A 14,483-nucleotide genomic window follows, 5' to 3' on the forward strand; every position below is an offset into this window, starting at 1 on the left:
GCCCCTAGGGCAAAAGCAGACTTCAGTGTTAGTGAGCTCTAGTCTTCTCCAGGCTGGTAATTTCTTACCATCTTGTTAAGTCTCTGATGGTTTAGAGATGAATTTTTATATTTTTTTCCCAGCTAAGTAATCTTCCATAGAAGGGAGGTCTGAATTTTGAAAGTTAACATTATTGAAGTCAAACTTCTCATGATGGTACTTTTTAACAATAATGAAGTTGAATATCTTCTGTACTTTGGGTTTTCCTCTTGAAACTATAAGGCATATCTTATAGTACAGCTTTCCTGGAGCCTATCCCAGTTGCAATCACAGACCTTTAACTCAAAGTTTATGCAAGCCACATTCTTCTCCTTATTCCTAAAATAAGCCTAGTCTTAGAATATGCAATGTAAATATATCTTTCCTTGTCTCCAAGGAATGTACATAACCCCACTAAGACAGTCATGCTTCCCTATCTTTTCCTTTCGCTCATTTTGCCACCATTTTCTTCCACTTTCAGTGTGGAATCCAGGTTGCTAGTGCCCACGACTATTTCTCAGCTTGCAACATTCAGCTTTCAGTACACTGCGTGCCATAATCTCCTGACTAGTGGCTTTCTTCATTCTTGCCTCTGTGCTCCTGAATATTATTGAGGCAGAATACATACCTTACAGTAGGTTCATCGCATATCTATAGTTTGTAAATTCTAGCTGAAACATCATTTGCAATCATTTTTATTCTCAACTCTCTTGCTCAAACTATTCTCTTTCTCAAAAGTTCATCCTATTTTGAAGTCTGTTAACTGTACCTCTAAGTACCCTATCTCTCATCAATTAACACTCGCTTCCTTTTGGGAATATACGAGAACCTAGAGTGAATCTAGTTGGAGTCCTTTCTTATAAAGTAACCTGTTTCTTCTCTCATTCTTGATTCATTCTTCCTGTTTTCAAGAAAGATGTATTTCTGCCTTTCCAAACGGTATCAATCCAACTATGTGCTTAAATTATTCAGTCTTATTTCCCATGTATTCTCACTCCATCAGTGCTCCTTCTCCTGTATTTTCAATCACTCCATCTCTACCAACCTCCTCCTCTCAAACTATAAACCCTTAAAGTATCCTCCAGCCCAGAAAGAAAAAAATATCTGTATCGAGTGAATGGCAATGACTGTTCGTTTACCACTAGCTTTATATGCTGGCAGGAATCACACATGAAAATTAAGAGAATTTATTAGGTAGTATGATTTTCCTTATCTCCAAAGAAAATTCTAGCCAGAGCACTGATAAAGCCTCTAATGCTGTATAATTAACAATAACTCTGTAGGAAATAGAAGTTCTCATGCTTAGCAGTACATGCAGACTTCCAGTATCCTCTCCATTTACTCTTCAAAATATCTGACTTCTAGGGCTGACTTTGTGTGTAAGTGTTTCTTGCCAATCTGGTGGTATTTGAAGGATAACTGGAAGGATTTCCTACCCCAGCATCTTCACCAGGGATTCAAATCTATTGTTTTGTTTTCATCCCTTTGATCAAACATTATGGTTTCCTCTCTTAATTGTTTTTAATTCTTCTAGGAGAATGTTTCTCAAACCTAGGTATCTATTGGAATCATACGTGGAACTTTAAAAAAATATTATGTGCAGGTGCCATCTTCAAAAATTGTGTGTCTTATTTGGTCAGGGGTGGACTCGAACCATTGCCATTTTTAAAAGTTCTCCTGGTCGTTGTAATGTATAGTCAGTTGAAAACTATCTTCCTAGTTGAGTGACATTCTATTATACTAATACCATATAGCAAGAATCAGTTTTCTTACCTTCTTTACGTGACATTCCTGTATGGCATTTTAGCAGCAGGTCCTGAGGAGATCATCCTCCTGAAAGGAGAAAAAAATCTAGGGGTAAGTTGGCCATAAAATTATCCAAGTTTTACTGTGGCCTAATAGTAATAATGGGATATGAATTACTACCATAATTCACATCCATATTAGAAAATTCTTTCTTGGTTGGAGAAAACATGTTTTTTGCCTCTCAGTCTGGAGAAAACAAGTTGTGTTCCTCTGGCACATCTACATGTTTATGCAGATCCATTCCCTAGAGGAACTTCCAAATAAAGGGAGCACATTATATATGGCAACTGAGAAACATAGCTTTATATTGCCTGTTGTAGGATTATTTCTTGACATTAACATTTTTATGTACCCCCATATTAAGTTTTATGCTTAGATTTAATGTCACCAGGTAGGAACCAAGGTAAATGCCACATCCCAAATCCACAGAGAGTCAGAGCTAAACCATCAGTTATCAAATCTGTCTTTTTATGTGATGTGTGATTTATACACATTGCTTTAGAAAGCTGCATTAACTGGAAGATGCTGGTTTGTGGAGGGGCAAGGAAGTACATTTACAGGTGAGCTTGGCTGCACTGTGTTGATTTCTCTCTAGAACAGTCTTCACAATTCTTTGCTCACAGTTAGAGGTCTGCTGAAAGTGACTCAGTGTAGATGAAAACAGCTTGCTTAATCATTCCTGAAACACGGGAAAAATTAAAATATATTTTTTCTTTGTCAAGCAATAAAAACAATGCCAGATTGTTAATGCCTCTTTTGTACCTTTCACTTAAAAGACCTCAAAAAGAACATCAAGGAGAATAAAGGCAAAATCTATTCCCCAATGGCGTCATTATACATGTTGAAGACTCTAAAACTAAAACTCTAAAGACATTCAGGAAGAGCGGAGGAATAAATGACAGCAAACTGAAGAGTGTGTCTCTGGAGCTTTGTTCAACCTGCTTTGTTCAAATTCATTCAAATTGGATAATGAAAAGCAAAGATCTTTTTTGTTTCAACATTAAAGTAGTAAATTAGTGAGTGGTGAGTTGCTAATTGTTCTGTAAAGTATTTAAGGTGTCAGGAGTGTCCCATCTCCAATTTTTAAAATGGCATCCTTATGGTTGAAATGAAAGGAACCATTAGAGTAGTGTAAAACAATGTTTTTAATAATTTATGCTGGTTCAGTTGAAATGATTTTCATTTAGAAATATTCATTGAAGTTCTTGTTTTTACTTGAGATAAACAAGTTTTATTTTAGACTTCAAGATATCCAATAGAAATTCATTTTCTGGATGGGGCTACAGTAGAAAGATAGATTAGAGCTATCCAATGTTGTGTTTCAAATCTGGCTGTTTCTACTTGCTTCGAGGGTATAGAATTAGCAGGTTTGGTTAAATTTTACTTGAATTTTGGGTGACCTTTTCTAATCCTGACTGTTTCATAATTTAATGTCTTGACCTTCATTTTCCATAGAGCCACCTTAGTGATAAATGCAGAGATTTAATAACTAGAACTAGTTGACAGGTGACCTTTCGTAGATGGCTGTTCCTTTTTGCTGTGGAAACCACTGTTTTGCAAGTTTTATTTCACAAATTTTAATTATCTATTCTATTGTCTATAAGCTTATTCAGAGAGAAGAAAGTAAAGGTTAAATATTACATTTTTCTTACTGATTAAATTGTAAAGTGCTTAGCAGTTGTCCCAATATATCATTCAGAAAGGATAGGGCAATTTGTCAGGTTCATATCCAAAGAAGAGAGAGGGATAGTTTTCCCAGGGTGGTTGGTAAGGATGAAACCAGCCTAGGAGAGTGAGCAATCACATCAGCTAAGTGAAGGTAACAGGTGTGTGTGTGTGCGCGCGCGCGTGTGTGTGTGGGGGGGGTGCGAATTTAGAACGGAGGAACACAAGGGTTCTTTTACTGTATGTGTACTAATTTAAAGAGAGAAGTGACTCTGAGTCAACGAGAAGTGAAACTTGCCAGTCAGGGTGAATAACCTATCAGTTTTGGCGCTCTCTCTCTCTCTCTCTCTCTCTCTCTCTCCCTCTCTCCCCCCCCTACCCCCTTCTCTCGCTCTCACTCGCTTTCTCTCTTAACCAGGAAAGAATTGGTTAAGCATATCATGGTAAATTGATTTCTGGAATCTATATCAATAAAATATGTTGTTTACAAATGAAGAAATAAGGCTGAGTAATTATAAAAATGCTAGAGACTCTTAGAAAGAGTTAAGAATATCTACACTTTCCCCCCACTCTACAGTGTCAGAGAACATAGGACCTTCACAGGGAATTAAATCCTCTGTACTTACATTCTTCAGTATTTTTAAAAGCAGAATTCATTTGCATGCCTCTCAAATACTCATGCTTATAATAAAATAAAAATAAAAACAGGCATGGTATAAAAAGACCCATCGTGTGAACATAGTACCCCAGTCAGCCGTTGTCCTGGATCCTCATAGAAGAGAAGAGTCATTCACGAGTTAGAGACCTCTTGACAGTCTTCAAAGAACACTGATTTCCAAGGACTTGCAAATGGCCAGTGTGAGTTTCTAAAGTGAATTTCTGAAGGAGGCTTTTGGGCAGTGGGGAGGTATTATTCCCTTTAGTCCTGGAGACCACTTTAGAAAATAGTATCATCTGCCATAGTCTTTTTTCCCCGACATGGATGGTAATTATTTATTGCTTCAGAATCTTTCACTGCTGTTGTGAAAGAAACAGTTTGAAAAGCAAATTGAGTAAGCAGATGTGAAGCACCATTTAAAAACTAATAAAATTGGTCATGATTAGTTTCTCTTAGACTGAAATTTCAGCCATATTTCAAGCTGAAAATATCAAGAAAAACATTTTCAATAATTTTTTATGTCATGCTAGCCCTATTACCAAAAAGGAAAGTTTATTTATGCTCACATGCAAATAATTTTGGTGAAATTATTGATTATAAGCATGTTTAAAGCATTAATCTATGATTTAATTAAAATAATTTAAATATAATAGTGAACAAGATTTGACGTGTTTGCATATATGTATATTAAGAATAGTGAAAATCAGTAATAATTGTTTCTTTGATATTCCACATTTCCTAATGCTGCTGTGAGTGCATTTCCTGAAAGATAACATATGCTCTTCTTTTTAACCTGAAAGATATCTAAAGTCCTTTGGACATCACGTTTATCTCAACTTTCTCAACTCAGTAACGGAAAATAAAATAAGGTAGCTTGAAAACTCTACCATGAAAATTATGTGGAATAATGTAATAAAGTACTGAGAAAGAGGACTGACCTGTAATAGGCATTCAATCATGTGTATATCAAAAAATCTACTACGCTATACTTGTAGGTCTCTCCGGTACTGTTTCTTCCCTTCCTCTCTCTCTCACCCTCTACCTGTGCCCCAGCCAATAATGAAGTCATTTTTTCTTGTAAGGAGGCAAAATGTCATGATTCATTTTAGCAGAGAAATGACTTGTTTTACAAAGCCATCCCTTAGGCTTCTAAAACAGCATACGAATTGACTCTAGTTGATCATGAAACTCCCCCACACAGCTTAGTGCTGTGTACTGAGATTAAGTTCACACTGATTAGAATTTTAGAATTATTTTACTCTTCACAATGCTTTGCACAGAATAGGTGCTAAATAAAAACTATGTGGTTGTTCAATAGATGTCACCAAATTCTTAACTCCTCCCAAGCTGATAGTTTTGAAACCAAATGTGCTGGTATAGAGTTAGTATACTTTTGCAGAGGAAGAAAATAGCCAAAACAAAGATAGTGCTGTTACCATAAAAGAAAAATCAATATTTTAGACCTTAAATAAAAGGAAGTGTTTGACATGTGTGGATTTTCTTTAACAAGGACACAGGGACCCAGACAGGGTTGACTGAATATTTGTGTTGCTCTCGGTTTATAGACACAGCTGAAGCCCAGTGAAAGTATTTTGAATATACAAGATATTTTCAAAGATGTTTTGAGTGCACAAGAGACAAGATGAAGAAGACAAGTTTGTTTTTAATGAAAAAAAGCAAAAAATAGATACAATTCAACTATAAAGGGAGAATTGAAAATTTAGATGTGGCTTAATAAAGTGGAACCAGATAAATCTTAACAAAGGTTTTGGAAAATCTAGGGCCTCAGTCTAGAAAGAAAGAATAACTGCTTACTGAAGCAGAACTGAGTAAGTGAAGACATATGGAATAAATTTCCAAGCAAAGCCCCCAAATCTGGTAATATAAATGAGTTCAAGAAATAACAGTACACTTTAACAAAGAAAGTTGAGATCAAAAGACGTAGCAATAAAGTTAATTTAAAAAAAACTGAGATAACTAGATAAGAGCAGATTTTGGGTCAAATTGTCCATTTGTGCCTAGGTATTTCTTTATTTTTATCATGGCATACCGTAGTTTGAAGGTGCCTTCAGATATATAAATGAGACCCTTGGGCTTTGCAAGCAAACTTTTTGTGCTACCTGAAACTCCTGAGTGTGATTAGGAATGTTTCCTTCGTCTGGCCCCCATACTCTTGTCATACTTAAAAAATGGTTCCTGCAAGTAAGTGGTAAAATAGAGCAATTATCATGTTCATCCATGTCTCCTGGTACCTTATTCAGGAAGGCAGATGGCTAGGCAAAACTACTACCCAGTAGTACAGACCAAGAAGTATAAACGTCTCTTAAGATGATGGCCATGGTGACAGTAGGGTCAAGTGAATAGTTAAACAAAAAAACAAAGTGGCAGTTTTATAGATCACTATCTACCCTCAAAGCCGTTGCATTCATAATATTCTGCCCAACGACATATTTGTCACATAAACAAGAGGCTGTTGTTCCCAATGTTTGCCCTCAAGTTGTTAGTTAGCTGCTGACCTCATAATCTGCACAGCTGTGGCATCCCAATATGTTGCCATGAAACAGATTGTGATGTCTTAATTGATCACTTTCAGAGGTTACAATTGTCAAGTGAAACCAGTATGCTGATTCTTATTAGTTAAATTAAGCCTTGTTACAGCAAAACTGGCTAATTCATTATAATGAATAGGAAATTCAGTGTAATTTACTGCATTTTATAGATTCGAACATATCCAAGGCTTTTTCTTTTTCTTCTTTTTGATTGTTTAAATTGTGGAGGCTGTACCCCAACCACGCTTTTATTATACAATGAAACAACTTAGAATAGTAAATGGAATGTAACCCCCCGCACCGTATGCATCTTGCTGATAAGTTGGAGTATGCCATATGACACACACAATTTAAATCAGGCATTGATGTGCATGACTCTAAGTGAATTGGAGGACTCAGCTAAGAGTAATGGATGTCAGGCTCTGCTGCAAATCGTCTGGCAAGAAGACTATTATGTTCTTCTCTATTGTGTAAAAGAACGTAGGCTCCTAAGAGGATGAGGAAGGGTCTTAAATCAATGCCTGACCCCAAAGCACACCTCCTTGTGCCTCCATTTTGGTCATTGGTGAAGTCTTCGCTATGGCACTAATCTATAAAACTCTCTTTTCCAAGTGTCCCAATACACTCACTCACTTTGTATGAACTTATTCTCATCTGATGCCTGGACCACCTGCTACTGATATTAGTTGAGAAACCTTACTGTGACAGGGGTGATAAACAGTCCTTTTAATAGCAGAGTTTTAAGACAACTAATAAATGGGCCTTTGTGCATTCTGCAAGTCAAGTTTTTTTCAAAAGTTTTATCTTTGACATTTCGAATAAACAGATGCCTTTGTCGGTCTAGCACATTTTATAGGAGTACAAATAAAAATGAAATAAAAGAAACTAATTTAAGTTAATGTAATAACTTTAGCATCCAAAATGCAGGAGGAAGCACAAGGATGTTTATCAAAGCACTTTTTTATAGTAGAAAAAAAACAGATAATAGCTAAATGCCCAGCAGTAGACAAATTGGTACATATGGTATATCCATATAATGGAATCTTGAGCAGGCATTAAAACTATCTCTAAGAGCTGACATGGGAAATGTTGATGATTTTCGATTAATGGTTTCTCATTAAGTAAGAAACTAAAGTGGCCAAATTATATAAAGGGCATTTCTCAACCTGTCTAAAATAATATATGTAGAAAGGAAAAAAATGACAAAAATAGGTGTAGTGTTATTGAATGATGAGAATATAGAGAGGTTTTTTTTTTACTATTTTATCCATTATTTTTAGTTTTTTGAGTTTCCCATATCACTTTACTAATTAGGGGGAAAAGTTCTTGAAGCAGTTTGAGTAGCTTGTTATAACATTTGACTTAAGAGTCTGTCTTCAGGCACCTCAAATCTAAATGGTCTGAAAATGAGCTCCTGATCTTCCTCCCAGATCCTACTCTCCTAAAGGCTTCTTTCCTTCTCAGTTGAAGGAAATTTCAGCCTTCCAGTTGCTTAGGCTGAAAACCTGGAGCTAACTGTCCGTGACTCCTGTCTTTCTCTTACATCCCAGCTTCAATCTATGGCCAATTCAATAGGCTGTACCTCCAGAATATTTCCAGAACATAAGCAGCTTCTCTCCATCTCCTTTGCTACTCAATGTGGCCCACATCACTATCTTCTCTTGCTGGGATTGTAGCAGCAGCCTAATTCCCGGCTTCCACCCTGGCCTCCATTTTATCAACTTTCCACACAGCTGCCAAAGCTGTTAAAACTCAGTTCAGTCATTCCTCTGTCCAGAGCCCTTCAATGGCGCTTCATCTCACACAAAGTGAAAGACCCTAAGTGATTTCTCGCCTGCTATCTGTCTGGCCTCAGTACCTACTTGGCTCTCCCCACTGACTCTGCCAGGCTACATTGCTCTTCCTATTATTCCTTTCCTACCTCAGGGTATTTGCATTGGTTTTTGCATTTTCTCTGCAGGAATGCTTTTTTCCTAAATATGCTCATGACCAACTCTCTCACTTCATTCAAGTCTTTCCTCAAAATTATTTTCTCAGCAAGGTCTTTTTCTGATTACTCCACCAACTCTCTCTCTCTCTCTCTCTCACACACACACACACACACACACACACTTGCACACACATACCTCCTAACCTCCTTTCCTGCTTTAATTTTCTCTATTTAGTACTTAGCCAAATTTAACATATTACGTGGTATGATAGTTTATTTATTGCCTTTTTCCTGTGCCCAACTTGAATATAAGCTCTATGAGAACAGGAATTTTTGTTTATAGTTTTCACTGCTGAACTCTAACCCCTGGAACTGTGCCTGAAACATCGTAGGTGCTCTGTGACTGCTGTGAGTGCCTACCATGGATAGGAACAATGATGTTACAGCTGTATGATGACTAGCCGGTTGATTTTTATGGAGGAGCTTATCTCTCAATGTAATTATTTTAATTCAATTGCTTTCACTTCCTAACTTAACCCATTGAGCCTTTAATGTATTTCAGGGACTAATGGGGGAATGAGGTTAAAATGAAGAAGATAGACATTGTTCTGACATAGTTTACTGTCTAGTGGACAGACATAATCCAACACAATACATAAAACAAGGACAGTACCCAGTTGAGAGAGGCTACTCACCAACAGGCACAATAAAAATTCAAGATCGAATGTCAGATACAAAATGTGGAATCTCATAGAAGGGAGATGAGAAAGATGTATATCAACAAAGCACATTGCTTCTTTATTACTGTTTTAAAAGAAAGGGTGACTATGTGGGAGAGAAGCAGCAAAAGCAATTTATTTGGTTGTTTTAGGACAACTGAAAGCAAGCAATAATGGAAAGGGCAGTGGGCTTAGAGTTAGAGGATCTAGATTTGAATCTAACACTGCAGTTTTATCATCTCCAAGTCCTGAAAGCTGATGCTTAACTTCTACGAGTCTCTGTTATCTCCGTGGTTAAATAAAAAGGGAGAAAGGGACATAGACTAGCTCTAGAGACTGCCTTTGTATATACTTTCCCATCTAAAAAAAGGCCTTTCCTTATCCATCTAGGATAAATAAACACACAAGTCAATTAACATGATGACTTGAGGGAATCTCTAAAGGGTCTCTGTAATATTTCTGCTAGCCTGGGACTTATCTTAAGTAGTTACTGGTTCCAAAAATCTCTTTTGTAACCTCATTGCTGCTGAACTCTTCATATTTTTATTAATTGCTCATAACCATTCATGCGTACAAGCAAAATACATAATTGATCCCTGGATATGTTTCTTTTGCATTTCTTTTATAGCCACCAACCTTATTACAAAGATCAAATCTTTTCATATTTTCTTATTTCACCTGAAATTGCAGTTCTGAATAAAAATATTTATCACTTAGAGTGGAAAGCAAATAACTATTTTTGCTTATAATTTTAAATCAGCCCATGGGGATTATAGAAATTAAAATTATTTTTTGACAGTATACATTTTCTTTTTGAATGGAAGAATGCTGTTAACTTGATAATCTGTGGCAGAGACTGTAGGTTTGGTATTTGCAGGCACTTCAGAGATACATCCATATTTGGTAATTATACAATATCTGAACTTTTGTTTTCCCAGAGGAACTTGTTTGACTAAGTGGAATTTATTAATTTACATACCTTCTTTCTCTATTTTTCAGCCTTTGCAACTGGACTGTGACCTTTGTGCTATAGTGTCAAACTCAGGTCAGATGGTTGGCCAGAAGGTGGGAAATGAGATAGATCGATCCTCCTGCATTTGGAGAATGAACAATGCCCCCACCAAGGGGTATGAAGAAGATGTTGGCCACATGACCATGATTCGAGTTGTGTCCCATACCAGCGTTCCTCTTTTGCTAAAAAACCCTGATTATTTTTTCAAGGAAGCAAATACTACTATTTATGTTATTTGGGGCCCTTTCCGCAATATGAGGAAAGATGGCAATGGCATCGTTTACAATATGTTGAAAAAGACAGTTGATATCTATCCGAATGCCCAAATATATGTGACCACAGAGAAGCGCATGAGTTACTGTGATGGAGTTTTTAAGAAGGAAACTGGAAAAGACAGGTGAGTCCTCTCTGAAGCAGCTTTATTGTCTTTTATTATCTTTTATGCTATATCTTTGCTGATTCCTTTTGCAGGATATAAAATAAACAGTTATTTTTTAAGCTGATTGTTATATGTTCTGAATATTATGATTACTTGATAAGCCAGCCTGAGGTCTCATTTATTCCACCTATACTACCTCCTGTTCTTTCCATTCTGATTGATTTGAGTCTCCAAGAAATATTGGATACTTCCCCGAGGTATCTTTTGATCTTTTCTATTTTGTTCCATTTCCTATTGATTAAGTTGGATTTCAGCTGAAAGAGGAAGCCTAAACATTTCTGTTTCAAAACCTAGTAATGGTAAGGAACTTTAGGATTATGCATTAGTCTAAACTCCTCTGGGAATTTTGCCAAAATTTTACCTGAGACCACAAACAGAACAGGCTATTGATTCTCCAATAAGATTGTGTAGCTTTTTTGCATGCAAATAGGCACTGTGATACTGAACATCATAACTTGGTGTCTAACTTGTTTAGCAGAATACCATATTGAAATTATATGTCACTTAAAATCATTAGCAGTTGAATTCTTTTAAATAAATGAGTTATAAATACCATTCATTCAATTATCCAAAAACCAATTTGCATTTTTTATTACATCCATATTTTTTCTGTAGCATTCTGTAAACTCCACTTCCCACTTTGTTCCCTTGAAGCCTGATTGCCTCATTCTTTCCCCTCCCCTTCCTTGTCTTATTTCCTCTGTTTGCTCCACTTCCAGCTCCCTCATCTCTCCTGTAACTGGATTGTGTGCCATTTTTTCTTCCTTTTTAGAAAGATAACTATAAAATAGAGAAAACAGGAATTACAAATCAATCTTGATTCTTATATCTAGCACTAATAAAGAACTGCTAAAGGAAGATATTGAAACCAATAGCTAAAGTTTTAAATTATCTGTGAATTTTGCTTATTTGTGCAATATCATGGTTAAATTGAGCATCTGCTATAGTTCCAATATTAGCATTCCGATTTATTCAAAGTATATGCATTTCACTATACAATATTATCAAATCTAAGCTTTTAACTGTATTGAGATATGTGCTTAGGGGGGTGCAGTTTCTAATATCTCTGGATGTAATTTGAATGCTGATGATTATTTAAAAATCTTAGGTGGATCAACTCTCCTTTGGTAATGTGGGTTGATCTGAATTTAACATTTTGTACTTCTGAGCGTCAAAAATACACAGCTTCATATGAAATACAAGACAGAAATAGCCATGAAATACTAGTTCCTCCGACTATATGACTTAGTAAGAAGAATCCCAAAGGTGAGATTTGAATCAATGTAGCATAAACTGTCCAAAATGACAGGCAGTAGAGATGAAAGGAATAGGTATGGCACTTCAAAGAAATATGGTCATATTTCACACTATTCTATATAAATATGAAGCCTTTTCGCAAAGGGCTTTGGAAATTTCTTGTCTCTCATCAGCCCAGAGCATTGCAATTAATGAGATGTATTTGACTTTTCATTAGAGTTAGCCCTCGAGGTATCATCCAGACATAACTATAAGCCCTAGAGTCATTTGCCGGGGTGGGGGGGTGCGGGTATCAGAGAAGAGCTTTGCATGCTGTTGGTTCATGTTTTTATGTGTTTATTTCACATTGACTTTTGCCATGAGCTTTCAGGGAGACAACACCATCAACATATGTAAATTGTAAAAGAACTGGGAGAGAATAGCTTTGGGAGATCATTTTCTTACTGGCCGTAATGAAGAAAGCTGTATAGTAGGAAAATTACTGGTAATTTTACTCAGTTGATAAAGTTAATTTGCAGGGTATCATTCGATTGGTAGAGTTACCCAAATGAGAGTTGAAGAAACCGAAATATGGTTTCAGTTTATGGTACATTCTTATCTTTCTCACTGAGTCTATTTCTGTCTGGTTACTTCACTGAGTACTCCAACCAGACAAGAGAAGACAACTATGCTAGTGTTTTAGAAATGGACAGAACGGGTGATTTAAGTAGAGCCTGTTGACCAAAATGACCTCAGAAACTGCTGTTCCCAGTCTATATCCTAATGACATCTATGTTAAAGACTTTTCTTGTCTAAGAATTTCCCATGGCAATCTGATATTCATTGTCAAATTTCAAACTAGAATATATTAATCAACTTTTCATGAAGGAAAATGTCAAACTTATAAAGTAGAGACACTAGTGGCATAATGAACCTCTGTATAACCACCACTTAGCTTGAATAATTATGAATCCATGACCAGTATGGTTTCATCTATACCCCTACACACTTTCTCTCTCACCAAAGATTATGTTGAAACAAATCTCAGATATCATATAATTTTATTTATAAATAGTTTGGTGTATATCTCTAAAAGATAAAGAGTCTTAAAATTAATACAATACCATTCCTCTACATAAAAATCAACAATCTGGGCCGGGCGCGGTGGCTCAAGCCTGTAATCCCAGCACTTTGGGAGGCCGAGACGGGCGGATCATGAGGTCAGGAGATCGAGACCATCCTGGCTAACATGGTGAAACCCCGTCTCTACTAAAAAATACAAAAAACTAGCCGGGCAAGGTGGTGGCGCCTATAGTCCCAGCTACTCGGGAGGCTGAGGCAGGAGAATGGCGGGAACCCGGGAGGCGGAGCTTGCAGTGAGCTGAGATCCGGCCACTGCACTCCAGCCTGGGTGACAGAGCAAGACTCCGTCTCAAAAAAAAAAAAAAAAAAAAAAAAAATCAACAATCTGCCTTAATATCATTATATATTTAGTTTTCAAATTCCCCAATTGTCTCATTGATATATTTTTCATAATTTGTTTTAATTAGGATTAGCATAAGGTTCATACATAGCAATTAATTGATATGTGTCTTATATTTCTCCTAACCTATATAGCTACTTCCCTGTCTCTCATTCTTTCTTCTGTCTCCCTCTGTATCTGTTGTTGAAGAAACCTAGGCATTAGTTGCATAGAGTTTTCCACAATCTAGATTTCTTAATCGCATTCCCATGTTCTTTCTTTTTCTTCTACACTGATATTTATGTATTGAGGCTTGGTTGGATTCAGGCTTTTTTTTTTTTTTTTTTTTTTTTTTTTTTTTTGCCAAAACCATTAGGTAGTTCTTCTCTCAGGAGAAATACTCTCTGATTTTCTCTTTTTTAAGTTAGATACCATTAATGATTATTTGCTAGATTAAATAATTTATTAGGATTGCACAATGGTGCTATTTCATCATATCCTTTTTATTTATTAGCTGATATAGTTTAGTAAGGGTAATTTACCCTCTGATTCATTTAGTTACCATGAGATAGAAACCAATACTGTTCTCCTCTTTATTTACCAGTTTTAATGTACTAGTTTCCTTGCATTCACTATAGGTGACCAGTATTATTGATATTTACATATTAACTTACAGACTTAAACATACTTGAAGTATTTTAATTTATTAAAATTATACCCTTATGTTCAGATTGTCCTATTTTGACCTGTGATTGTCCTATTTTGACCTATGAGAACCTCTTCAAATTGGCTTTGAGTCCTTTTGACATGCCCTTAGTAGCCTTTGATAGCTTCTTTGTTTCCTAGTATTATGGGATGTTTCAGGCTTTTGTTGTACATATTCTGAGGCAGACCTGCATTCAGACATTTCTCCAAAGAAAGTCAGTTTCTTTTAGTATTTAAGAGAGCGTAATATTAGCACCATGGCTGCTCATTGCTACTGGATTGGT

General features: G+C 36.2%; 1 protein-coding gene across 3 annotated transcripts in view; it reads left to right on the forward strand.

Annotated features, from left to right (window-relative positions):
- ST6GALNAC3 (ST6 N-acetylgalactosaminide alpha-2,6-sialyltransferase 3) overlaps positions 1–14,483 on the forward strand; it is a 575,754-nt gene that overhangs the window by 337,571 nt on the left and 223,700 nt on the right. For all 3 annotated transcript variants that reach the window (XM_030913646.1, XM_030913648.1, XM_030913647.1), the window contains exon 3: positions 10,345–10,754. In XM_030913646.1, the coding sequence (XP_030769506.1) occupies positions 10,345–10,754 (410 nt within the window). The remainder of the gene's footprint in view (positions 1–10,344; positions 10,755–14,483) is intronic.

This window comes from Rhinopithecus roxellana, chromosome 12, assembly GCF_007565055.1.
Source record: "Rhinopithecus roxellana isolate Shanxi Qingling chromosome 12, ASM756505v1, whole genome shotgun sequence".
NCBI lineage: Eukaryota > Metazoa > Chordata > Mammalia > Primates > Cercopithecidae > Rhinopithecus > Rhinopithecus roxellana.